This window comes from Haliotis cracherodii, unplaced genomic scaffold (genome assembly GCF_022045235.1).
Source record: "Haliotis cracherodii isolate W230 unplaced genomic scaffold, xgHalCrac1.p SCAF_6, whole genome shotgun sequence".
Taxonomy (NCBI): domain Eukaryota; kingdom Metazoa; phylum Mollusca; class Gastropoda; order Lepetellida; family Haliotidae; genus Haliotis; species Haliotis cracherodii.
Window position 1 is genome coordinate 47,813,278 of NW_027266319.1, and position 26,660 is coordinate 47,839,937.

The 26,660-nt window shown below is 40.9% G+C and overlaps 1 protein-coding gene across 1 annotated transcript; it reads left to right on the plus strand.

Annotated features, from left to right (window-relative positions):
• The first annotated feature begins 24,096 nt into the window (after positions 1-24,096).
• LOC139446465 (uncharacterized) lies at positions 24,097-26,660 on the plus strand. The gene is made up of 3 exons (XM_071227777.1): positions 24,097-24,206; positions 24,470-25,051; positions 26,273-26,660. Exons 1-3 carry the CDS (start codon positions 24,097-24,099, stop codon positions 26,658-26,660), a joined length of 1,080 nt encoding a protein of 359 aa, XP_071083878.1.

Sequence of the window (26,660 nt, forward strand, 5' to 3'; positions counted from 1 at the left end):
CAATGGCTAAAAATAGATTACAACATTACTTAACCCAAAATAACACCATAAACCCAGATCAAAGCGGTTTCACTCCTGGCCGCTCAACCCTAGATAACCTCGCCCGACTAGAACAAGATATTAAGACAGGACAACTAAATAAACAATATACCACAGGCATCTTCTTAGACTTCTCTAAAGCTTTCGACATGGTATGGCACGATGGGCTAATACAAAAACTTAAAAAAATAGGACTCAAAGGTCAGATAATAAACTACATCCAGGACTTCCTAAACAATCGTAAAATAACCGTGTGTATAGACCAAACTCTATCGGACCAATGTCCCCTAGAAAATGGCACTCCACAGGGCAGTATCCTCAGCCCCACCCTCTTCAATATAATGATAAACGATCTATTCGAGGGTCTATCCCCTAAAGTAAACACATCAAAATTCGCGGATGATGGAGCCATCTGGATCCGCACTAAAAGCATGAAAATGGCCACAAATCTACTCCAAAAATCTCTTAATAAAATACAACAATGGGCTGACAAATGGGGCTTCTCCCTTAACTCAGAAAAAACAACAGGAATAGTATTCAAACATAAAAACATGAAACCCGCCTCCCCAATCCTCCAGCTTAACAACCAAACAATCAAATTTCAAAAACAAACCAAATTCTTAGGACTTATTTTCGATGAACATCTCACCTGGGATGCTCACATCCAAAACCTAACAACTAAATGCAGTAAAGACCTAAACACCCTAAGATGCCTAACTGGCTCTAACTGGGGAGCCTCCAAAGATACTCTCCTCTCTCTCTACATATCCCTAATTAGATCAAAACTAGACTACGGCTGCGCCATATACAACACCCTAAACAACTCTCTATCCAAAAAACTTGACTCAATACAATATCAGGCTCTCAAACTCATTACACGCACCCAACATGGCACCTCCTACACCTCACTTCAGGCCTTAACAGGAGAAATGCCACTAAGTCTACGCAGGGAACAGCTAAGCTTAAATTTCTGGGCCGCGTCCCAATCAAACCCTCTCATCCAAAACTTAATAAACCAAAACATCAGCCCTAAAAACCAAGCTCTAGCTCGTAAACACCCCTTACTTACCCCAATATCCCAAAGAATAACAAACTACCTAAATGAACACCAAATTAAAAATCTTAAACAAAACTGCAAACAATCAAATATCTTCACCCCTAAACTTAAAATACCCAAAATAGACACAACACTAGCTAGCCAAATAAATAAACAAACCGACCCAAACATAGCTAAAACTACCACACTAGCATACATACACAAAAATTGGCCAAATTGGTGTCACATTTACACGGACGGATCCTCAGATCCGACCTCCAAACACACGGGTTTCGGAGTCCATACCACACAACCAACTAAAACCACACAATCCTTCCGACTCCCAAATAACCAATCAATATTCACGGCCGAACTAATGGGCATGGCCTCAGCCCTCCACAATCAAGAATCCAAAAACAACCAAAAAATCCTAATACTTACTGACTCCCTAAGTGGACTACAAGCCCTCCAAAACAAAAATACCAAAAACCGACCTAAATTAATAAATCAAATACTTAAAAGCTCCAACGACCTAACAAAAGCAGGCAAACAAATAACCTTCTTGTGGATACCCGCCCACGTAGGAATATACGGTAATGAAAACGCCGATAAAGCAGCTAAACTATCCCTTAAAATCCCAGAAATAAGCTTAAACTTACCCATCTCAAAATCAGAAATTAAAAGTGTAAACAAACAAAAAATCACAAAAAAATGGCATAACCTATATCTAAACTCAAATAGCAAAATCAAAAGAGTGCTCAGCAAACCACTAACCAAACCAAAAATTCTCCATCCATCAAAAAAAATCGACAGAGTAATCACTAAACTCCAAACAGGACACACCAACCTAAATAACCACCTAAAAAAATTTAAAAAACACACTACAGGTAACTGCCCACACTGCAAACAACCAGAAACCCCAGAACACGCACTCATCCACTGCACACACTACCTAACACATCGAACCGCATTACAAACCACCCTCAATCTAAACCAGGCTCTCACTCTAGAAGCAATACTAAACCCACAAAATAAACTAGAAAACTTCAAGGCCTTAGGCGTATTCTTAATAAAAACGGAACTAATAAAACGCATCTAAAACCATAATAACCTACCAAATCAAAATCACATAAACAAACAATCATCCACCATACCCAGCTCCCTTAGTTCTCCTCCCCAACCCCATCAGCATCTATTCCAAATCTCAAAATTCCCAAATTCTATATAAGCAACCCCTAAAGCCCCCTCTTGGGTTGCACATACCACCCTCGCCCCTTTCGGAAACACATTAAATGGCCTGGCCGGGCCCGTGTGCGAAATACGCATCAGTCGGAAAGCGCACGTTAAATCTCCAAAGTAAGTAAGTAAGTAAGTAATTAGTCAATACCCTCCTCTCTCTCTACATATCACTAATTAGATCAAAACTAGACTACGGCTGCGCCATATACAACACCCTAAACAACTCTCTATCTAAAAAACTTGACTCAATACAATATCAGGCTCTCAAACTAATTACACGCACCCAACATGGCACCTCCTACACCTCACTTCAGGCCTTAACAGGAGAAATGCCACTAAGTCTACGCAGGGAACAGCTAAGCTTAAATTTCTGGGCCGCGTCCCAATCAAACCCTCTCATCCAAAACTTAATAAACCAAAACATCAGCCCCAAAAACCAAGCTCTAGCTCGTAAACACCCCTTACTTACCCCAATATCCCAAAGAATAACAAACTACCTAAATGAACACCAAATTAAAAATCTTAAACAAAACTGCAAACAATCAAATATCTTCACCCCTAAACTTAAAATACCCAAAATAGACACAACACTAGCTAGCCAAATAAATAAACAAACCGACCCAAACATAGCTAAAACTACCACACTAGCATACATACACGAAAATTGGCCAAATTGGTGTCACATTTACACGGACGGATCCTCAAATCCGACCTCCAAACACACAGGTTTCGGAGTCCATACCACACAACCAACTAAAACCACACAATCCTTCCGACTCCCAAACAACCAATCAATATTCACGGCAGAACTAATGGGCATGGCCTCAGCCCTCCGTAATCAAGAATCCAAAAAACACAAAAAAATCCTAATACTTACCGACTCCCTAAGTGGACTGCAAGCCCTCCAAAACAAAAATACCAAAAACCGACCTAAATTAATAAATCAAATACTTAAAAGCTCCAACGACCTAACTAAGGCAGGCAAACAAATAACCTTCTTGTGGATACCCGCCCACGTAGGAATATACGGTAATGAAAACGCCGATAAAGCAGCTAAACTATCCCTCAAAATCCCAGAAATAAGCTTAAACTTACCCATCTCAAAATCAGAAATTAAAAGTGTAAACAAGCAAAAAATCACAAAAAAATGGCATAACCTATATCTAAACTCAAATAGCCAAATCAAAAAAGTGCTCAGCAAACCACTAACCAAACCAAAAATTCTCCATCCATCCAAAAAAATCGACAGAGTAATCACTAAACTCCAAACAGGACACACCAACCTAAATAACCACCTAAAAAATTTTAAAAAACACACTACAGGTAACTGCCCACACTGCAAACAACCAGAAACCCCAGAACACGCACTCATCCACTGCACACACTACCTAACACATCGAACCGCATTACAAACCACCCTTAATCTAAACAAGGCTCTAACTCTAGAAGAAATACTAAACCCACAAAATAAACTAGAAAACTTCAAGGCCTTAGGCGTATTCTTAATAAAAACGGAACTAATAAAACGCATCTAAAAACACAATAACCTACCAAATCAAAATCACATAAACAAACAAACATCCACCATACCCAGCTCCCTTAGTTCTCCTCCCCAATCCCATCGGCATCTATTCCAAATCTCAAAATTCCCAAATTCTATATAAGCAACCCCTAAAACCCCCCTCTTGGGTTGCACAGACCACCTTCGCCCCTTTCGGAAACACATTAAATGGCCTGGCCGGGCCCGTGTGCGAAATACGCATCAGTCGGAAAGCGCACGTTAAATCTCCAAAGTAAGTAAGTAAGTATTAGTCAATCTTGGGTTGCACAGACCACCCTCGCCCCTTTCGGAAACACATTAAATGGCCTGGCCGGGCCCGTGTGCGAAATACGCATCAGTCGGAAAGCGCACGTTAAATCTCCAAAGTAAGTAAGTAATTAGTCAATCTTGTGGATACCCGCCCACGTAGGAATATACGGTAATGAAAACGCCGATAAAGCAGCTAAACTATGCCTCAAAATCCCAGAAATAAGCTTAAACTTACCCATCTCAAAATCAGAAATTAAAAGTGTAAACAAGCAAAAAATCACAAAAAAATGGCATAACCTATATCTAAACTCAAATAGCCAAATCAAAAGAGTGCTCAGCAAACCACTAACCAAACCAAAAATTCTCCATCCATCAAAAAAAATCGACAGAGTAATCACTAAACTCCAAACAGGACACACCAACCTAAATAACCACCTAAAAATTTTTTAAAAACACACTACAGGTAACTGCCCACACTGCAAACAACCAGAAACCCCAGAACACGCACTCATCCACTGCACACACTACCTAACACATCGAACCGCATTACAAACCACCCTCAATCTAAACAAGGCTCTCACTCTAGAAGCAATACTAAACCCACAAAATAAACTAGAAAACTTCAAGGCCTTAGGCGTATTCTTAATAAAAACGGAACTAATAAAACGCATCTAAAACCATAATAACCTACCAAATCAAAATCACATAAACAAACAATCATCCACCATACCCAGCTCCCTTAGTTCTCCTCCCCAACCCCATCGGCATCTATTCCAAATCTCAAAAATTCCCAAATTCTAAATAAGCAACCCCTAAAGCCCCCTCTTGGGTTGCACAGACCACCCTCGCCCCTTTCGGAAACACATTAAATGGCCTGGCCGGGCCCGTTTGCGAAATACGCATCAGTCGGAAAGCGCACGTTAAATCTCCAAAGTAAGTAAGTAAGTAATTAGTCAAACTCTTAATGAGAAAACAAATGCTAAAACAGTCTGGAGCAAAATACACGCAATCAGGGGTAAGCGGAAACCTACAAAAATTCCCAAGTTAGCCAACGCCCATACAGTCAAAGAAAAGGCCAACATTCTAGCTGAGCACTTCTCATCTGTCAGCAGCAACACAAATTGCAGCGAAGAATTCAAACAGGAAAAAATGAATGCTTATGCCTAAGATCTCAAAACGGCCGCAAAGCAAGCATTTGGTATACAATATACCATTTACTGTGACAGAGTTTGATGATGCGATACAACATAGAAAAGGCACAGCACCTGGTCTTGACACAACCAGCTACGAGATATTGAAAAACCTACCTGATCAAACCAAAGGCTTACTCACTGAGTTGTATAACACGATATGGTCCAAAGGAGAAGTCCCAAAAGCATGGAAACATGCTGCGGTTATCCCGCTGCTAAAGCAAGGGAAAGAAGAAGCCCTACCAAACTCTTATCGACCGATCTCAATCACCTCAAACATGTGCAAAGCCATGGAAGCCATGGTTAAAAAAACGCTCATGCATCATCTTGAAACTGGCAATCACATAAAACCTGACCAAAGTGGCTTCAGGAAGGGACACTCGTGTCTAGATCATATTCTAAGACTGGAAAATGAAATAAAAAAAGCCCAATTAAACAGACAATACCTAGCCGCAGTATTTCTGGACTTCAGCAAAGCCTTCGATATGGTATGGCATGACGGACTCCTCTCAAAACTATCACAAAATGGAGTTGAAGGGAACATGGCAAACTTCATAGACAGCTTCCTGCAAGACAGGTCGCTATCAGTTAAAATAGGGAACAATCGATCGGATCCTATGACACTGGACAATGGCACGCCACAAGGCAGCATCATAAGCCCAACCCTTTTTAATATCATGATCAATGATCTTTTTGACCATGTCAACTCTTCTACCCAAACTTCTAAGTTCGCTGATGACGGAGCAATATGGGTAAAGCACAGAGATATCTCACAAATCAGAAAAAAAACTCCAGTCAGCCCTGGATGGAGTAGATCAATGGTGCAATAAATGGGGATTCACCCTTTCAAGTGAAAAAACGGTTGGAGTTCTATTCAAACGCCGGGGGAAAGATGCTATGATACCCCGTGTCTCCATAAAAGGCAAACCTATCAAATTCGAAAAATCTGCAATATTTCTTGGAGTTATCCTTGATCAACACCTCACTTGGCGCAAGCATATAGAATATGTGGAAAACAGATGTCAAAAAGACCTGAACGTATTACAGGCAATTTCAGGCACATCTTGGGGCACATCGAGGGACACTCAGCTGGACCTCTACAAAGCTCTTATCAGATCAAAAATTGACTATGGTTGTGAGGCTTTTCACTCCGCATCAAATACTGTCTTGAGGCGCCTAGACAGAATACAATACAAAGCCCTAATGCTGGCCACAGGCGCAGCGACAGGCACCTCATTAGAAGCACTACAAGTAGAAACGGGAGAACTCCCATTGAAACTAAGAAGAGAGCAGGCAATATTATCGTTCTGGGGACGAACATCAAACCCTTTGGTTAAAAAGATATGGCAAGACAAAAACGCTCGAGATGAAGCCCTAGCTCGAAAAAATCCATCACTAAAGCCATCTGGGATATTAGTACATGAACTCATTCGAAGTCACAATTGCGATGACATTCAGCCTCCAGAAAGTCACTACAAAGGGTTACACCCTCCCTGGACTTACAAACTCCCAAAGTTGACACTGCTTTAACATCAGAAGTCACTAAAAGAGAAAACCCTACCCTACTACGATCAGTAGCTATCACTAAAATTCAAACTACCTGGGACAGCTGGGCCCATATTTACACTGATGGATCCAAGAATCCTATCAACAACAGTGCTGGTTACGGGATCCATATCCACAGCTCCAAACCCCAAGCACATTCATTTCGCTTGCCTGATGGTCAGTCAGTATTCACGGCTGAATTGGAGGCAATTCATCATGCACTCAAACTCATACCGGAACTCCCGGAAGCAAAGGCAGTCGTCCTATCAGACTCGCTAAGTGCACTTCAGGTCATCAGTGGGAGAAACTCAAACTCCAGGCCAAACACAGTCAACAATATTCTATACGAATATACAAAACTATCGGACCAAAGGCAACAGGTGGAGCTGTGTTGGATCCCCTCTCACATAGATATTCGTGGAAATGAAAAAGCAGACTCACTGGCGAAGCTAGCTCTAGACAAAGCAGATATACAGCCTATTCCCTTTAGTAAACTAGAGATAAAAAGCAAAATCAAAGCCTCCATAGCAAAAAGATGGCAAGCCCAATGGGACGCAAGTAAGATCGGCAGATGGCTATACAAAATTCAACCCAAGGTCCAACAAAAGCCAAACTCATACTCAAATGAAAGGAAAATTGAAACTGCTATCTCACGCCTCAGACTTGGTCACAAAAAGCACTATGACAAGGTTTGTTCATCTTGCAATCAGGCTGAAACCATTGACCACCTGTTACTAGAATGTCAAGACCATGCCCCAGCCCGGGCTAGGTTAAAACAAGAATTGCAGTTAGATCCGCTATCTGTCATAGATCTCCTAAAGCCAAGAGATGCAATAGCGAAGGGCAAACTTACTCTATTTCTGAGAGATGGACAGCTGCTCGAACGTATATAAACATAGCAGCCAAGGATAAAAATGAAATCATATCAATATAAGAAAATAGAAATCATATCAATGCAAAAACAGAAATTATGTGAACCCTTCTCACACACAGGAGTCCCAAAGAGGGACAGGTCAGCCGAAATTGCCTAGGCAGAAGGTGACCTCTTAACCCTCATGGTGCCTGGACGTCAGTCAGCCTGCCAACCGCTCAGTGCCGCACTGTGCTGACGTCGCGGTTACAAAAATGTATACATTGTATCAAAAGTGTTGCAACGTCTTTATTTCTTCACACAATGTAACCAAATTGTATAACATGCAACTCGAGTTGATTGTCTTTCCAACAGTATCTAAAGTCACCAAATCCAAAAGATCTATGCACTGCCCAGCCATCGATAAATGTGCTGGTATTATAAGTTTCCTACTTTTCCACATTAATCGTAATATGGACGCTCCCGAATATGGCAAGCAAAGTCAAGTAAGCGCCCTTGTTTGAAATCTAAATGACCAATAATTCATATCATTGGCAAGTACATGTCCTAACAGTGATAGACATATGATATTTATGTTGAAGTACACATTCACTGAGAATTTTCCGTGAGTTATATTTACCGATAAAAAAACCCGATGAAATTGTGCGTGTTTTTGACGTCAAAACAAAATTGACGGAAGTGGTAGTGATTAATTCATACGCAGACTGTTTCAAAGATTATGTCACAAAACGAATGACAGTTTGGAATGTATATCGTGAAGAAATCCCAGTTACGTCCATGTATGTTTCAATGACCGTGCTCTTTTATTAGTGATAAAATCAACTTCCGGGTAATTGACATCGTACATTTTCAAAGGACAAAATGTGAAAGATCGCTAAACAGCCCTGACAATACTCAAATTGACATCGCTCAATATCGGGCATCATTGTTATTTCTTAATAATTAACAAGATTATACTAACGTAATACCACCCAAGAGTAAGTACATGTAGATTCAATCAAAATTGTTGAAACGTTTTCATGGGCAGCAAATCTATTCAACAAACCTATTTTCGATCACTCGCAACTCGGGCGCCATATGTCATTGTTTCACTATGAACACCAGAAAACATACATCCTCGTATCAGCTCGTATTTCGCACTTGGCTGCCTAACTTAGACCTTTGCTCAAAATATACTTGTATGGCCAGTCCATGAAATACCACTTTTTCTTTCATTTATTCATTTGATTTATAAATACGACTTTAGAAGTGTATTTACACCTATAGCTAGGTATGTATGTGTACATTAATTAAAGGACATACGTGATAGTTTATTTCCACTAGTTTCCCATTCCATCCCATTCTACTGAAGGAAAAGTTTGAAATAGATAATGATCGTAGGTCAATGAAAGTAATGGAATTATTTGTCATAAAAGGAAAAATATATTCTTGGTATTGAACTCCGAAAATTTAACCAGCAAAATCTTACATAAAAATGGTTTATTATGTCTTTCCTTTTTTTCCTTAATTTTGGCCTAGCTAAACAACAGCTTGGAGGGAAGATATACAAATTAAAATGGTGAAAAAAAACCACAAGAATGTATTGATTTTGCTCTTAGACAAATATTTATTTAAAAAGAAAATCTATTTCATACCTAGGATAAAAAACAAAGTAGAATCTAATTACTACTATATGTCACTGGTCGAAGTATTTGGTAATTTAGATAATGCAGAGTGAAAAAAGACATACATATAACTATATAAAACATCAAAACGAAGTCACATTTACACTAAAAACTTTTTGTCTTTCAGAAATTGATTATCTATATATTGTGAGAAGATCTAATTACTTTTACTGTTTATGTTATAAATTGAACCATTCGAGATTCCAATAGATGAAGCTAAAATATTTTAAAATCTAGGTGGTTTAATATTGGATCCATTTTGACAGCTTTCTCACTGTACTCAACTAAATGCATATTATTTTTTTGGAATATCAAGCCTTCAAACATATATGAAAAGCACATGTCAACATACCAAAATTAGAAAACTGCGCCAAATATTCTAAATATTCTAAATATTCTATTCGGTCGCCGTAGACATTTTCCAATCGTGATGTACTAGATATGCTTTCTAGTTCAGTCAAAGAGAATATTGTTATTTGGAAAATGAAACCACGTGTATCCATTATACTACCACAACATTAGATCAGCTGTTTCAAGTGACGTCATCCACGTCACAACACGCGAGGTCAAATCACGCGCACCTGTCCAGACGACAAATTCACAGCGGCGGGAAATCACCGACAGTCTATTAGCCTATTTGAATAAAATTGCAGATTGTAACGAAATAAAATTAATTGTACTCATTGCTGACATTTCAGATGACATATCAAATAAGAGTTGAAGACTTCCAATAGATTATCATACGTTAATCGAGAGTACAGTGTACATAAATAATATTTAAATCTAATATCATTATTTGATCTAATATCCATAGCAGAATGTTTGAAAACGAGCTATAATATATTCCATTTTCTGAAGAGATTAGTAATGTGTATTTGATGATATATATGCATACACAATTGGTTATCAATTATCTTCTACAATCACAACATGTACTATGAACATTAGAATGGAAAATACTATTTCAGCAAACCAATCACACCGCCATTATCACAGTTTCAATGAAAGGAAAAACAAATCGAAATTGAACTTAAAAGCACAGCGTATCCATAAGCGGTTAATCCAAATACAAAAAGGTATTGATGTCATCATTGTAGAAGTTATGTTGATGTTTTCAGTAGTTGCATTATGTTTGTATCGCGTGTACCATCGACAGAAACGGGGCCTGAGCTACCACATGTGGAACCGACCTTGACACAATTTGTTTACAATATAGCGTCGACTCACGTTAGATGTCGTGGCCACACTTCTGAAATCTCCATTTGCGACAAAATGTGAAACAGTTAGGGCAAGTCACTCACACGGTCAGGTAGTTTGAGCAATCACACATGACTCTTAGTCATTTCATATGAAAAAAGTAGCAGTTATTTGTCTGAACGGGCAAGTATGTAGGACAACCTGTAAACAAGAAATCGCGGCACAGATATGAGGCGAACGTGCCTTGTCGATCACTTCGGGCTTGGCCATTCAATGTTTAGGTTTTGATCATGAACCTCCTGCCCATAGATATACACAATACCAACTTAATATTAACGATTATAGCTATCTTTCCATATTTTTGATTTGAATATATTCTGTAATTCAGCATCATAAATAAAAAGACAATCTGCACTGTCGGTTGGTATGTAGCGCCGTGCTAAATCGCCATGACACACAGTCGATAAACATATGCAATACTTGGAACAAAAAACTACCGTGGCCGACTAAACGTTAGTACTCTTACGCCAATAACTGTACAGTGGGGACAAGTAAATCATTTCTGATCAGCCCGATCAGATTTCTTTTTCAAATTGGCTGTCTGAGATAATAATAGTTACGTGTATGTGACATGGGTGCATAATAAACATTGCCTTCATTCGCTTGGTGTTCAAACATGGCAGAAAAAGACCGAGAAGCGCGGTAACCACATTACTAATCTCGCCATATTTCGCAATCCGTAGCACTGCATAAAATATGAGTTACACGATATTAAAGTTGAGATGATTAGGGTGATGATGGTTATAAATTCATTCAATGTACGTCATAAATGTAATGGAAATATACACTGTCGTTTTCTCATGTGTACCGGCCATTCCACCATTACCGATAGTCGATAAAAATATACAAAACGTGTAAATAAACATGTTCATAAGGAGTGAACAGAATTGTATTTACGTGAATAAATATACAGTTGGGAAAAATATGTCTTTCTGATCACTCAGGTCATATTTTTTCTTATGAACAAGGATTTTGTCTGAAAATATTTACGTGTATGTGACATGGGTGCATAATCAAAATTCGTCGTCATTCGCTTGGTGTTCAAACATGGCAGAAAAAGGCCGAGAAGAGCGGTAGCCACTTTACTAATCTCGCCATATTTCGCAATCCGTAGCACTGTATAAAGTACGAGTTACACGATGTTAAAGCTAAGATGATTTGGGTGATGATGGTTATAGTTTTGACTTAGCGCACTCAGTGTTGAATATCAAAATTCACAGTTTAAAAGGGGCATTTTCTCGGGACCATATATGGTCCCCTGGCACTATGCGGGTGTGAAAAGTGAGGGACCGTATATGGTCCCGTGGCACCAAGAGGGTTAAACACCTAATGCAACAACAACAACATTAGTCAAACTGTCCCAAGATTATCATTATTAACAGAACTAAATATATCTCTTATCCACTCAAATCTACGTTTGTGTTTGATTTTTATAAATCGCTCAAATGACCGTGTAGTTACGCACGTCATGTCAATGTACATTGTGCATAAAGTCCATACAGAGAGCCGGCCGTGTCCGGGTTTTTCATAACTTTGACACGTCATTATTTATTAACCAATCACAGCCTTGGTTGCACATTAGTTTCGTTACAAGGCTGGTTTGGCTTTGTAATGTACTGTCATCGATCGATAATGTGAGCAGGTCGGCGATCGGACCAATTTTCTCCCGAAAAACTTAAAATATAACAACATTTATTTAGATTCTACATGTATAACATCCAGTCGTAAAATAATACAGACTACTTTGATTAATTTACGCAAAGTATTTTTATTTTTTTACGCATGCAGTTTGAATCATCGTCCACGATCAGTGTTACATAGATCTACATGTCCCATGCCACTGTGAAATAATTGCGCCACTGTTCCATTCACTACCATCATTACGTAATGTGAACCTCAGCAAGGAATATCTGTACACCGCTCTTTCCTACACCGCGGGGTCAGTTTCTTGGACCCCGATGACAGCGGTATATCGATGGATCACTGTATTACACCAGGAGCTATACACTCCCAGATATTGTGTGTGTACATCACTGATATTACTTCAGGAGCTATACACTCCCAGATATTATGTGTGTACATCACTGATATTACTTCAGGAGCTATACACTCCCAGGTATTGTGTGTGTACATCACTGATATTACTTCAGAACCTATACACTCCCAGGTATTGTGTGAGTACATCACTGATATTACTTCAGGAGCCATACACTCCCAGATATTGTGTGTGTACATCACTGATATTACTTCAGGAGCTATACACTCCCAGATATTATGTGTGTACATCACTGATATTACTTCAGGAGCTATACACTCCCAGGTATTGTGTGTGTACATCACTGATATTACTTCAGGTCCTATACACTCCCAGGTATTGTGTGTGTACATCACTGATATTACTTCAGGAGCTATACACTCCCAGGCATTGTGTGAGTCCATCACTGATATTACTTCAGGAGCTATACACTCCCAGGTATTGTGTGAGTACATCACTGATATTACTTCAGGAGCTATACACTCCCAGGTATTGTGTGAGTACATCACTGATATTACTTCAGGAGCTATACACTCCCAGGTATTGTGTGTGTACATCACTGATATTACTTCAGGAGCTATACACTCCCAGGCATTGTGTGAGTCCATCACTGATATTACTTCAGGAGCTAAACACTCCCAGGTATTGTGTGTGTACATCACTGATATTACTTCAGGAGCTATACACTCCCAGATATTGTGTGTGTACATCACTGATATTACTTCAGGAGCTATACACTCCCAGGTATTGTGTGTGTACATCACTGATATTACTTCAGGAGCTATACACTCCCAGATATTGTGTGTGTACATCACTGATATTACTTCAGGAGCTATACACTCCCAGGTATTGTGTGAGTACATCACTGATATTACTTGAGGTGTTGTACACTCCTAGGTATTGTGTGTGTACATCACTGATATTACTTCAGGCCCTATACACTCCCAGGTATTGTGTGTGTAGATCACTGATATTACTTAGGTGTTGTACACTCCAAGGTATTGTGTGTGTACATCACTGATATTACTTCAGGAGCTATACACTCCCAGATATTGTGTGTGTACATCACTGATATTACTTCAGGAGCTATACACTCCGAGGTATTGTGTGTGTACATCACTGATATTACTTGAGGTGTTGTACACTCCTAGGTATTGTGTGTGTACATCACTGATATTACTTCAGGCCCTATACACTCCCAGGTATTGTGTGTGTACATCACTGATATTACTTGAGGTGTTGTACACTCCTAGGTATTGTGTGTTTACATCACTGATATTACTTCAGGAGCTACACTCCCAGATATTGTGTGTGTACATCACTGATGTTACTTAAGGAGCTATACACTCCCAGGTATTGTGTGAGTACATCACTGATATTACTTCAGGAGCTATACACTCCCAGGTATTGTGTGTGTACATCACTGATATTACTTAGGTGTTGTACACTCCAAGGTATTGTGTGTGTACATCACTGATATTACTTCAGGAGCTATACACTCCCAGGTATTGTGTGTGTACATCACTGATATTACTTGAGGTGTTGTACACTCCTAGGTATTGTGTGTGTACATCACTGATATTACTTCAGGACCTATACACTCCCAGATATTGTGTGTGTACATCACTGATATTACTTCAGGAGCTATACACTCCCAGGTATTGTGTGAGTACATCACTGATATTGCTTCAAGAGGTGTACACTCTGAGGTATGGTGGGTATGTGTGTGTGTGTGTGTGTGTGTGTGTGAGGGGATTGGTACGTGGGGCCATGTATTGGGTGTGTGAGAGAGAGGAGGTTGGTGCATCATGGGGCCATGTATTGGGTGTGTGTGTGTGTGTGTGAGAGGAGGTGGGTGCATTGTTCCATGTATTGGGTGTGTGTGTGTGTGTGTGTGTGTGTGAGAGAGAGAGGAGGTGGGTGGATGGAGCCATGTATTGGGTGTGTGTGTGTGAGAGAGGAGGTGGGTGCATTGGGCCATGTATTGGGTGTGTGTGTGTGTGTGTGTGTGTGTGTGTGTGTGTGTGTGTGTGTGTGAGAGAGGAGGTGGGTGGATGGAGCCATGTATTGGGTGTGTGTGTGTCTGTTTGTGAGAGAGAGGAGGTGGGTGCATTGGGCCATGTATTGGGTGTGTGTGTCTGTTTTTGAGAGAGAGGAGGTGGGTGCATTGGGCCATGTATTGGGTGTGTGTGTGTGTGTGTGTGTGTGTGTGTGAGAGAGAGGAGGTAGGTGCATTGGTCCATGTATTGGGTGTGTGTGTGTATGTTTGTGAGAGAGAGGAGGTGGGTGCATTGGGCCATGTATTGGGTGTGTGTGTCTGTTTGTGAGAGAGAGGAGGTAGGTGCATTGGTCCATGTATTGGGTGTGTGTGTGTATGTTTGTGAGAGAGAGGAGGAGGGTGCATTGGGCCATGTATTGGGTGTGTGTGTCTGTTTGTGAGAGGGAAGAGGTGGGTGCATTGTTCCATGTATTGGGTGTGTGTGTCTGTTTTTGAGAGAGAGGAGGTGGGTGCATTGGTCCATGTATTGGGTGTGTGTGTGTCTGTTTGTGAGAGAGAGGAGGTGGGTGCATTGGGCCATGTATTGGGTGTGTGTGTCTGTTTGTGAGAGAGAGGAGGTGGGTGCATTGGGCCATGTATTGGGTGTGTGTGTGAGAGAGAGAGGAGGTGGGTGCATTGGTCCATGTATTTGGTGTGTGTGTCTGTTTGTGAGAGAGAGGAGGTGGGTGCATTGTTCCATGTATTGGGTGTGTGTGTCTGTTTGTGAGAGAGAAGAGGTGGGTGCATTGTTCCATGTGTCATAGCGACTGATTTACGACATCCATTGTCTGAAGAACATTTGATTGCAAAGGCTCATTACCCTGGAGCCATGACATCTATATGCCTTGAAACACTTAATTGCTGACATCCATTGTCTGAAGAACATTTGATTGCAAAGGCGCATTACCCTGGAGCCATGACATCTATATGCCTTGAAATTTGTTGTGATACAAATAACTCAGATGATCAGACTGATGCTATTTGTTCTCAACTGGCAAAACTGGTGACCCATAGTGAAAAGACTTGACACAAAATAAACATAACAAGATACAGTTAATAGCTGATTTGTGTTTTGCACCGTTTATTCAGGAGATTTTGTACCTTGGTCAAGAATATGTTCAATTGGCAGCTATCGGCATATATGGGGAGTAGATCAACGTATGGTCGACTGGGACTACCTTCTACGTAATACGGATATGAAGCACGGTAGAAAAAGGTGTTGATGTTTCCAAAGTCTATATGTGGAAAAATAACCCTTTTGGATTTATAAATTGGTGCTTCCTCTGGATCATATGGAAGACCACTTACAGAGATCCTTCCAGCTATCATCAAGGTAGCGCTGTATGAGATGGGGAGGAACACTTTCAAAATAGCATGTGAAGTGATTAGGATAATCTTTATATGAGACCTTGACATAGCAGTCTCCTTGAATAATTTCAATGCCCATAACTCTTTCTATTTTATGATCTACTTTTCGTAGGTGTTTTGGAAAAACGGATATGGTTTGACATCTAATTCTATGCATGGTTTGGTGTTGTCTTGCTCGACATTTCCTGACATGGTATTCCCTGACAGAACATTGACTGATTTATTGTCTTGTGCTGATTCCTTTTGGTCGAAAAACTTATGATTCTTCAGTGGACGTTTTTGTCGTTTTCCTGACATACTTCTTTTGAGGTGAAATTCTCTCCGTATGGAGTCTGGAATGCTGCTGCAATACTCCCATGTGTTTCCCCTTTCTGGATCCTTCCATTTTACTCTGTAGTAGATTTTGCCGTTTGCTCTCTTGTAACTTACAATTGAGTGGATGTCCTCTGGATTGAAAATAGGAGGGATATCCTTGGTTTGATTACCTGATGTTGGACTCTGACTTGGAGGTTGTACCTGGCTGTTGTCAAGTTGTTTTCTGGATTTCGGCACTTTTCCCTTTGTTTACGTTTTCAGTTACCTTGTTTGGAGCATGATTTACCTTCATCATTGTTGTACTGGGACTGGCAGGTTTTTCTGTTGTACTTGGAGCCGGGTTATTCTTCTTTGTTGGGGCCTTTTGCTTTGGACTCTTGTTGCTGGAAGTACCTGCCTTTGTTTTGGAATTGACCTTCTTACCTTTCTGTTGTGGAGGTGATTGATCAGTAGCCTGGTAAGTGGAACTTGTTGATGTGGAATTTTTGCTGTCGAGCTGAGTATCATTGACTGTTTTCTCATTGTCATTCATGACTCCTGAATCTATGTTACTGGTATCATTGAGGTATGGTTCTGGAGGATACTGTGGACGATCAGCAGGATCAAAATATGGCTTCAGACGGTGGCATGGACCAGTGGTTTGTGTATTTTGTCGTCAGAACTTCGGCGTTGTTTGTAGGTATAATTTGGACCTGTATGGATGATATAATAGCTACCATACCATTTTTTGGTTAATTTGTTGGAAAGGCCTTTTTCAACGTTTTGACAGTAAAGCCAAACTCTTTGACCTGGGACGAATTCTGGTTCTTTAGCCTTTCGATTATATTGTTCTGAATACAGCTCCTTAGCCCGAGCAGTGTTTTCAGCTGCAATTGTTCTTGTGATTTCAAGCTCCTCAAACAAATTTGAAAGATAACTTTTGTTATTGTGGCCTAAATTTTCATTGGAATTAATGCTACATCTTGTGGAGCTCTCATTTCTCGGCCAAAAAGCATAACGTAGGGGGATTTTTGTGTTGATGAATAGGGGCCCATCCGATAGGCCATCATGATGCTAGGAATAAAACGGGGCCAATCATTTTGAGACTTGTTACAATAGGCTCTTAGTGATTGATTGATATAAGAATTGAGCCTTTCTACACAGCTGTTTGTTTGAGGATGGTATGGGCTGGTATGGGTAAATTTAATTGCCAAAAGTTCACAAATTGCTTTGATAAGTTTGGACATGAAGTTCTGACCTCTGTCTGAAATTAAGGTCCTTGGAGCGCCATACCGACAAAATATTTCTCTGACGAGAACATCTGCTACTTCTTTGGCTTCTTGGGTCCAAAGTGGAAAGGCTTCACACCATCTGGATGATGCATCTGTGATGACCAAAATGTACTTGTACTTGTCTGGTGTTGTTGGCAGGGGACCGAGAATGTCAACGTGCCATCGGGTGAAGACCTCTTCTACAGGTAGTGGACGAAGTGGTGCCTTCTTGCCATGGTAGTGCCTCTTGGTCTGTTTACATACCTCACATGTCTGGACATAAGTAGAAATATCGCTGTACATTTTGGGCCAGTAGTACTTAGGTCTCATGGTGTTGTGCATCCTTTCTTTCCCGTGGTGGCAACCGCCAAACTCTGAGTCATGGTAGGATTGCAGGTCTTGATTCCTGAGGGTTCTTGGGACTGCCAGCTGTTTAATGAACTTGTCTGCATGGCCTTTCTGTCTTTGTGGAACGAATCTGTATAGGATGCCTTCATCAATTTCAAAAGTATTGGCTTCGATAAGAATCTTTTGACGATCCTTTTCATTTTGTGGAAGGACATCATCCTCTTTGTAGTCAAAGATTTGGATGAAATCCGGACAAATCCTTTGTAGGTGACGTAAATTTGGATGTTCTTTTATACTTACTTCAACCAATGTGTCTTGAGTAACATCAGCATTTGTAGCATGTAATGCTGCAACAACATTAACTGGTACTGACTGATAATCCTCTTCATATTCAAAGGTGACTGACCAATGTGTTGTCTGTGTGTCTGATTCTAAGTGATTGACAATAGGTGTACAAATATCCTCAGTCTGAGTTGTCTGTGTGACCTGTGTGGATGAATGTGTGTTTGGCAAGATTGTGGTACTGCTAGTTGATCTGCTTTGCTGAGTTGAAGTTACTGAGAAGATTGTTTTCTCAGCATCTTCTTCTGTCTGATCATTAAAGTTAATATTTTCCTCATATTCCCTACGTGAGATAGCATTGGCATTCCCACTGGCTTTGCTGCTGCGGTGAACAATGTCAAAAGTGTAGGTAGAAAGTTCCAAAGACCATCGCCCTAACCTACCTGTGGCATCCTTGATGGATTTCAGCCATTTCAATGCTATATGATCAGTGTAGACTGTGAATTTGGAATTTGCAAGGTATGGACGAAAGGATCTAATGGCTTCCACTAGAGCTAAGCCTTCCTTTCTGTAATGCTCCAGTTCTTTTCGCTGCCATGAAAAGCTCTACCACCAAAAGCTATTGGATGTTCATTATCTTTCTCATCTTTTTGACTCAAAACAAAACCTATGCTCATATCACTGGCATCAGTTGCGAGAAGAAATTCTTTGTCAAAATTTGGATAAGCCAGAACAGGTGTATTACTCATAGAATGTCTGAGTGTGTTGAATGCCTGATCACACTCAAGTGACCATTGGAACTTTGGTTTCTTTCCTACTTCTGCCTCTGAATGCTTCTTTAGCAAAGCATTCAGTGGAAGCGCTATGTGAGCATAATTTTTCACATACTTCCTGTAGAGGTGTGTGAGGCCTAAGAAGGAGCGAATCTGCTTTTGTGATTTGGGCACTGGAAAGGTTCTAATTGCTTCAATCTTTTTTTCATCAACTTGAACACCTCCACATGATAAAACATGACCAAGAAAAGAAACTTTGTCCGTTGCAAAATTGCATTTGGATGGCTTTAGTGTCAATTTTGCCTGTTTGAGATAGTAAAATACTTGCTCCAAATGTTGGAGATGCTCTTCAAAGTTTTTGCTGTAAATTATCAAATCATCAATGTAAATCAGCGCAACCTTAAAAAGCAATTTTCTTAGCACTTTGCTCATGAGCTGTTGAAAACAAAGTGGAGAATTTGTCAAACCTTGGGGTAAACATTTGAACTGATAAAGGCCTTGATGGGTGACAAAAGCAGTTTTATGCTTTGAATCTTCATGTAATGGCACTTGGAAGAAGCCATTAGCAAGGTCTAAAGTTGAGAAGATCTTAGCTTGGGCATTGGTGATGTGATCAACAACATCATCAAAAACAGGAAGAGGCCATGACATTGGTAAAGTGACAGAATTCAACTTTCTGTAGTCACAAACAAATCTATATGAGCCATCATGTTTCTTAACTAGGATAATGGGAGCTGAATTTACGACATCCATTGTCTGAAGAACATTTGATTGCAAAGGCTCATTACCCTGGAGCCATGACATCTATATGCCTTGAAACACTTAATTGCTGTTATTTATTAGATGCTAATCCTATTTGTTAATCCCCATTTTTGTGTACATCGACCGACACGCGTTGTCATAGCGACTGATTTACGACATCCATTGTCTGAAGAACATTTGATTGCAAAGGCTCATTACCCGGATTCTCCACCAAATTAACAACGCGTGTCGGTCTGACGTTGATTAATGAACGATTTGCATACTCGTATATGCAAGGGGCCGACGTATGGTTCCTGTAGGAAGTGACAACTTGGAGACGATGGCCCACGGTATATATACAGTTTTACTTTATACATGTAGATATATACATACAAAAGACACTTTGTGCCAGGTCAGCACATAGTGGTTGTGGTTGTTGTCTTGGTGCCCCGGAGCACCCAGCCTAACCCTAGCTAGGCTAAGGGTAAGACCTTTCTTTTTTCTCCTTCTCTCCTTTCTCAATCTCTCTGGACCAAGGCTTATATAGCCAAGGTCACCTGACATTTAGTAAGTAATAGATATAAATGTAAACAGTAAATCATCAGTGACATACTTGCACATCATGTTCAGGATGGCAGACGGTCGATGTACACAAAAATGGGGATTAACAAATAGGATTAGCATCTAATAAGTAACAGCAATTAAGTGTTTCAAGGCATATAGATGTCATGGCTCTAGGGTAATGAGCCTTTGCAATCAAATGTTCTTCAGACAATGGATGTCGTAAATCAGTCGCTATGACAACTATAGCGACTGATTTACGACATCCATTGTCTGAAGAACATTTGATTGCAAAGGCTCATTACTCTGGAGCCATGACATCTATATGCCTTGAAACAATGGATGTTGTAAATCAGTTGCTATGACACATGTATTGGGTGTGTGTGTCTGTTTGTGAGAGAGAGGAGGTAGGTGCATTGGTCCATGTATTGGGTGTGTGTGTGTATGTTTGTGAGAGAGAGGAGGTGGGTGCATTGGTCCATGTATTGGGTGTGTGTGTGTGTTTGTGAGAGAAAGGAGTAGGGTGCATTGTTCCATGTATTCGGTGTGTGTCTGTGTCTGTTTATGAGAGAGAAGAGGTGGGTGGATGGAGCCATGTATTGGGTGTGTGTGTGTATGTTTGTGAGAGAGAAGAGGTGGGTGCATTGGGCCATGTATTGGGTGTGTGTGTGTCTGTTTGTGAGAGGGAAGAGGTGGGTGCATTGGTCTATGTATTGGGTGTGTGTGTCTGTTTTTGAGAGAGAGGAGGTGGGTGCATTGGGCCATGTATTGGGTGTGTGTGTCTGTTTGTGGAAGAGAGGAGGTGGGTGCATTGGGCCATGTATTGGGTGTGTGTGTGTCTGTTTGTGAGAGGGAAGAGGTGGGTGCATTGGTCTATGTATTGGGTGTGTGTGTGTCTGTTTGTGAGAGGGAAGAGGTGGGTGCATTGGTCTATGTATTGGGTGTGTGTGTCTGTTTGTGAGAGGGAAGAGGTGGGTGCATTGTTCCATGTATTGGGTGTGTGTGTGTGTGTCTGTTTTTGAGAGAGAGGAGGTGGGTGCATTGGTCCATGTATCGGGTGTGTGTGTGTCTGTTTGTGAGAGAGAGGAGGTGGGTGCATTGTTCCATGTATTGTGTGTGTGTGTGTGTGTGTATGTTTGTGAGAGAGAGGAGGTGGGTGCATTGGTCCATGTATTGGGTGTGTGTGTCTGTTTGTGCGAGAGAGGAGGTGGGTGCATTGGGCCATGTATTTGGTGTGTGTGTCTGTTTGTGAGAGAGAGAGGAGGTGGGTGCATTGGTCCATGTATTGGGTGTGTATGTCTGTTTGTGAGAGAGAGAAGGTGGGTGCATTGGGCCATGTATTGGGTGTGTGTGTGTGTCTGTTTTTGAGAGAGAGGAGGTGGGTGCATTTGGCCATGTTTTGGTTGTGTGTGTCTGTTTGTGAGAGAGGAGGTGGGTGCATTGGTCCATGTATTGGGTGTGTGTGTGTGTTTGTGAGAGAAAGGAGTTGGGTGCATTGTTCCATGTATTCGGTGTGTGTCTGTGTCTGTTTATGAGAGAGAAGAGGTGGGTGGATGGAGCCATGTATTGGGTGTGTGTGTGTATGTTTGTGAGAGAGAAGAGGTGGGTGCATTGTTCCATGTATTGGGTGTGTGTGTCTGTTTGTGAGAGAGAGGAGGTGGATGCATTTGGCCATGTATTGGGTGTGTGTGTCTGTTTGTGAGAAAGAGGAGGTGGATGCATTTGGCCATGTATTGGGTGTGTGTCTGTTTGTGAGAGAGAGGAGGTGGGTGTTTGTTAGAGAGGAGGTGGGTGCATCGGGCCATGTGTTGGATGTGTGTGTATGTGTGTAAGAATGTTACATAAAATGGGGATGGAGTGGAGGATTGGGATGGCAGCTAATTATAATACAGCCCTAAGACCAATCCCACCGGCCCACCCTCCCATATAATAAATTTAATAAATTACCAGTCCCTAATCATGACTTGAAACAGACATTCGTTCCACAAGGTAGGCCGATACAAGTTTTCGAAACCCACTTGTCAGCAAGTATTTCAGTACTTGAGAAAGCAAGCACATTTTCTCTGATTACGCAATTAGACCCCAATGCAAATTTATAGTTCAATTCCATGGGTAATATTAGACTTTGTGTTCGCATCTGCTCGTTTTGATACTGATGATTTTTCCTCAAATGTTAAAAATGAATTTCTGTCCCTCCAGCAGGATAATACCTTTGCTGTATCAAATGATGATGTTCTTAAATCTTTCAGTGCACTAAACATATGCATGGCAAGCAGCCCGGATAATTTATATGGTGTAGTAGTAAAAGAATTGCAGTGAGCAGTTGTGCGGCACGTTTCAACAACTCTTTCAAGCTTTATCAGATTCCCATCACGTTCCTCTATTATGGAAAAGTTCTAACAAAAAAAGTAACATTGTACCTGTTCCACAAAAGCAAAACCAAACTGTTACACAATGCCTTGGACGCATTATCAAGAGATTGTTATTTCAAAGTTCAGCATATTCTTGAATCTTTGCATACACCCTTACTTACTTATGCAAAAGCTTAAAAAAACATGGGTGTTAACTCAAATATTGTCACATCTTTTATTGTAAATCTGCAGGGGCCCCTCAAGGATGTGTCATCTCACCCCCTTTTTATTCATTTTGTTCACAATGTCTGTATTAGCTGCTTTGTTTATCGTTTTACTGTAAATTTTGCAGATGCTGCTGCACTTGCAGGTCTTATCAAAGATTCAGAACTGGAGAAATGAAAATTTTAATTTCATATTTTAATGTCAGGAAAATTATTTGTTTTGGAACAACAAGAAAACAAAGGAAGTGGTAATATATTTCAGGAAAGATAACTCATGTTTTAATCCAAATGTTATTGATAATATACATGAGGTAATAGAAGTTGTAGACAAGTATAAATATCTGGGCACCAACATTGATTCAAAACTCAATGGATGCAAATACAGACTATGTAAATAAAAAGTGTCAACAGAGTGTACTTCCATCATCGTTTGAGACATTTTCCATCATGTCAATGTTTGATAAAATATCTTCACAAGCTTGTGCGGAAACCTGTCTGTTCACATAAAAAACAAACTGTTCACAATCATTGGCATCTCTCAACAGGACATCGGCAGTATTTATGAACAGCAAATAGTTGATAAAGCAAATAACATATTAAGCGATATCTCCAATGTTTTACATTCGGAGTTTGAACTACTTCCTTCTGGCCGCAGACTATGATGGCCGATGTTGAGAACAAACAAGGCCCGGAATTCATTCATACTACCAAGTCATATAATAAGTTTTGTGATATATAACTGTTTACAATGAGTATTTGCAGTGTACTCACTTTTGTTCAGAAAGCAGTGTACGAACCTGAAGTTGCCATGCTTTCAGGACACAGAGAACAAGGCATTTCATTCAAGTTGCCAAGAAATAGTTTAATTTGATGTTTGAATCCAGTCATCATCAGTGGTTTGCTATGTGTGGGTGGACGGTTAAGCAAGGCTGAAATATCTGATGGGATGAAGTATCCAGTTCTACTGCCTCGTAAAAGTCATGTAGCTTTACTCATTGTTCGCCAGATCCACGAGAGTTTAGGGCATGTTGGCAGAAATCATGTCATAACTGCTTTGAGGGAAGAGTATTGGATTCCAAATGCCAACTCTGCTGTGAGAAGTATCTTGAACAAATGTGTTGTTTGTAGAAGATTTAAGAAGCCAACCAGTGTGCGGATGATGTCTGATTTACCTGCAAGCCGTGTTCAGCCATCATCACCGTTCACGTCTACTGGACTTGATTGTTTTGGACCTCATACTGTCAAGGAAGGACGCAAGAACGTGAAACGGTATGGCGTTGTATTCACTTGTCTTGCTAGCAGAGCTGTGCAAATCGAGACTGCTAATTCCCTACACACCGACTCATTCATTAAGTCACTTCGCCGTTTCATTGCTCGTAGAGTACCTGTCAAAGACATCTTTTGTGACAATGGTACAAACTTCGGAAGTGGATACAGAGAACTCCGTCAGGCAATTGAAGATATAGATCAGTCTAAAACTCATTCTTACTTTCTCAAACAAAACATCAACTGGAAGTTTAATCCGCCCTCAGCTTGTCACATGGGAGGTGTGTGGGAATCGTGGGATTGATAAGGTCGGTTTGGAACGTTCTCAATCCACTCCAACAAGAATTTGGTGAACGCCTTGATGATGATCTGTATAGAACTTTACTCTGTGAAGTTGAGGCCATTCTCAATTCAAGGCCTCTTACAACTGTATCCAGTGATCCCAAGGACGTCCACCCCATCTCGCCAAATCATCTGCTTATGGTAAAAGCAAGTGCTTATATCCCACCTCCTGGAGTGTTTCAACCCTCTGATGACTATGCATGTCGTCGATTGAGACGGGTACAACACCTAGCTGAAGTCTTCTGGTCCCGCTGGAAGAAGGAATATCTCTGTTCACTGCAACACAGACAGATATGGCACACTCAACATCGCAACTTTCAGTATAGTGAGGTTGTACTTTTCAAAGATGACATTTTCCATAGAAGTGCCTGGTCCATGGCTCGTGTCAGTAGATCTGAACCTGACGGTGCTGGCAAAGTGAGAAGTGTGGTACTCAAGACAAAAGACTCGGAACTTCGCAGGCCAATTCACAAACTTGTCCTGCTTGTCCCAGCTGATGCTGAATAGTTATATACTGCGGTTGAATATCATAGTTACATCTTACATTTCCTTTATCTGTTAAACACCTTAAGTGTGTTTAAAGGGCTGAGTGTGAATATGCCAAGATGAAAGTTTTTTTCTATTGATTAGGTTTATGATGTTAATTTGTTCAGGATTTCTCATGCTTCTCTGTGGTCCAGTGGATATAGATGTAGACTTGAATTCCAGCAAGGTTGCTGGTTGTGAGTGCAAACCCAGGTTTCAGTTTTTTTCTATGATCTGAAATGTATATTGAAGCCTCAGTTTCACTTCTTCCTGTCATGTGATCGGGTGTGAGCACACAATCCCCATGCATTAGATGTACATGTGCTGTGTGATCCTCCATGTTGCCTGCCGATTGTCACAGTCTGTATGAAAGTATGTTGGAGCACAAACGTAAGTTTTCTTTTTGTATTTCTGACATTTTGTGACGCGATGTTAATGCATTTATATGATATTGTACTTCTTGAGTTGAAAAAGTGAAATTAATGCATACGTTTTAAGAAATATCAAAAACATGTTTATATAGAAAATTAAGGTCTAAATGTCACAAACTAAACTTCTTTTACTTTGTATTGTAGTTTTCTAAACCTCGTCACCTCGTCACTTCGTCACTGGAAGCATCATTTCAACGTTAACAGTTCGTGATGCAAACGAAACTAAAGATATGACACTGACAATAAATTCCCTGTGATGCGAGCGTTTCAGAGTTTTTGTGTTATTGCATCTACACTCACACTATGCATTTCCTTCTTCTTCTTCTTCGAACCTGACATGGGGGCGCATGTCGCCGCGATTTGCTGTGCAGAGTTGCATCCCTTGGGCACGCCAGAAACCTATGATTGTGGGTTCGAATCCAGGTTCGCCCCGATTATGTTTCTAGTTTATCAGCAACATACCCGTGCTCGTGGGTTTCACTGAAGTGGTAAACGTCTGAGACCTGCATCACTTCGGGCTTTCCTCCCACATTAAGCTGACATGCCATGATACAACTGGAATAATGTTAAAAGCGGCATTAAACACAACTTTTTCACAATCATCATCATCATCGCCTCACTGTGCCCACAGCCTCATCATCGCCTCAGTGTGCCCACAGCCTCATCATCGCCTCACTGTGCCCACAGCCTCATCATCACCTCACTGTGCCCACAGCCTCATTATAAGTGCAGTGTGCCCACAGCCTCATCATCATTTTTGTGTTCCCACAGCCTTGTCGTCATCTCAGTGTGCCCACAATCTCATCATCGCCTCAGTGTGCCCACAGCCTCATCATCAGCTTACTGTGCCCACATCCTCATCATCATCTCACTGTGCCCACATCCTCATCATCGCCTCAGTGTGCCCACAGCCTCATCATCGCCTCACTGTTCCCACAGCCTCATCATAAGTTCAGTGTGCCCACAGCCTCATCATCAGTTCGGCCCAAAGCCTTGTCATCATCTCAATGTGCCCACAGCCTTGTCGTCATCTCACTGTGCCCACAGCCTGTTCATCATCTTACCATGCCCAAAGTCTTGTCACCATCTCACATGCCCTCTGACCTGTCACCATCTCACCATGCCTTATGCCATGCCATCATCTCAACATGCCCACTAA

What these genes read in the sequence shown, in the direction of transcription:
- LOC139446465 (XM_071227777.1), top strand. Translation starts at nt 24,097, where the DNA reads ATGTCTGATTTACCTGCAAGCCGTGTTCAGCCATCATCACCGTTCACG. An exon ending in GGACGCAAGAACGTGAAACG is followed by an intron (nt 24,207 to 24,469) that starts GTATGGCGTTGT and finishes ATCCGCCCTCAG; the next exon opens with CTTGTCACATGGGAGGTGTG. An exon ending in GTCCCAGCTGATGCTGAATA is followed by an intron (nt 25,052 to 26,272) that starts GTTATATACTGC and finishes GTGTTCCCACAG; the next exon opens with CCTTGTCGTCATCTCAGTGT.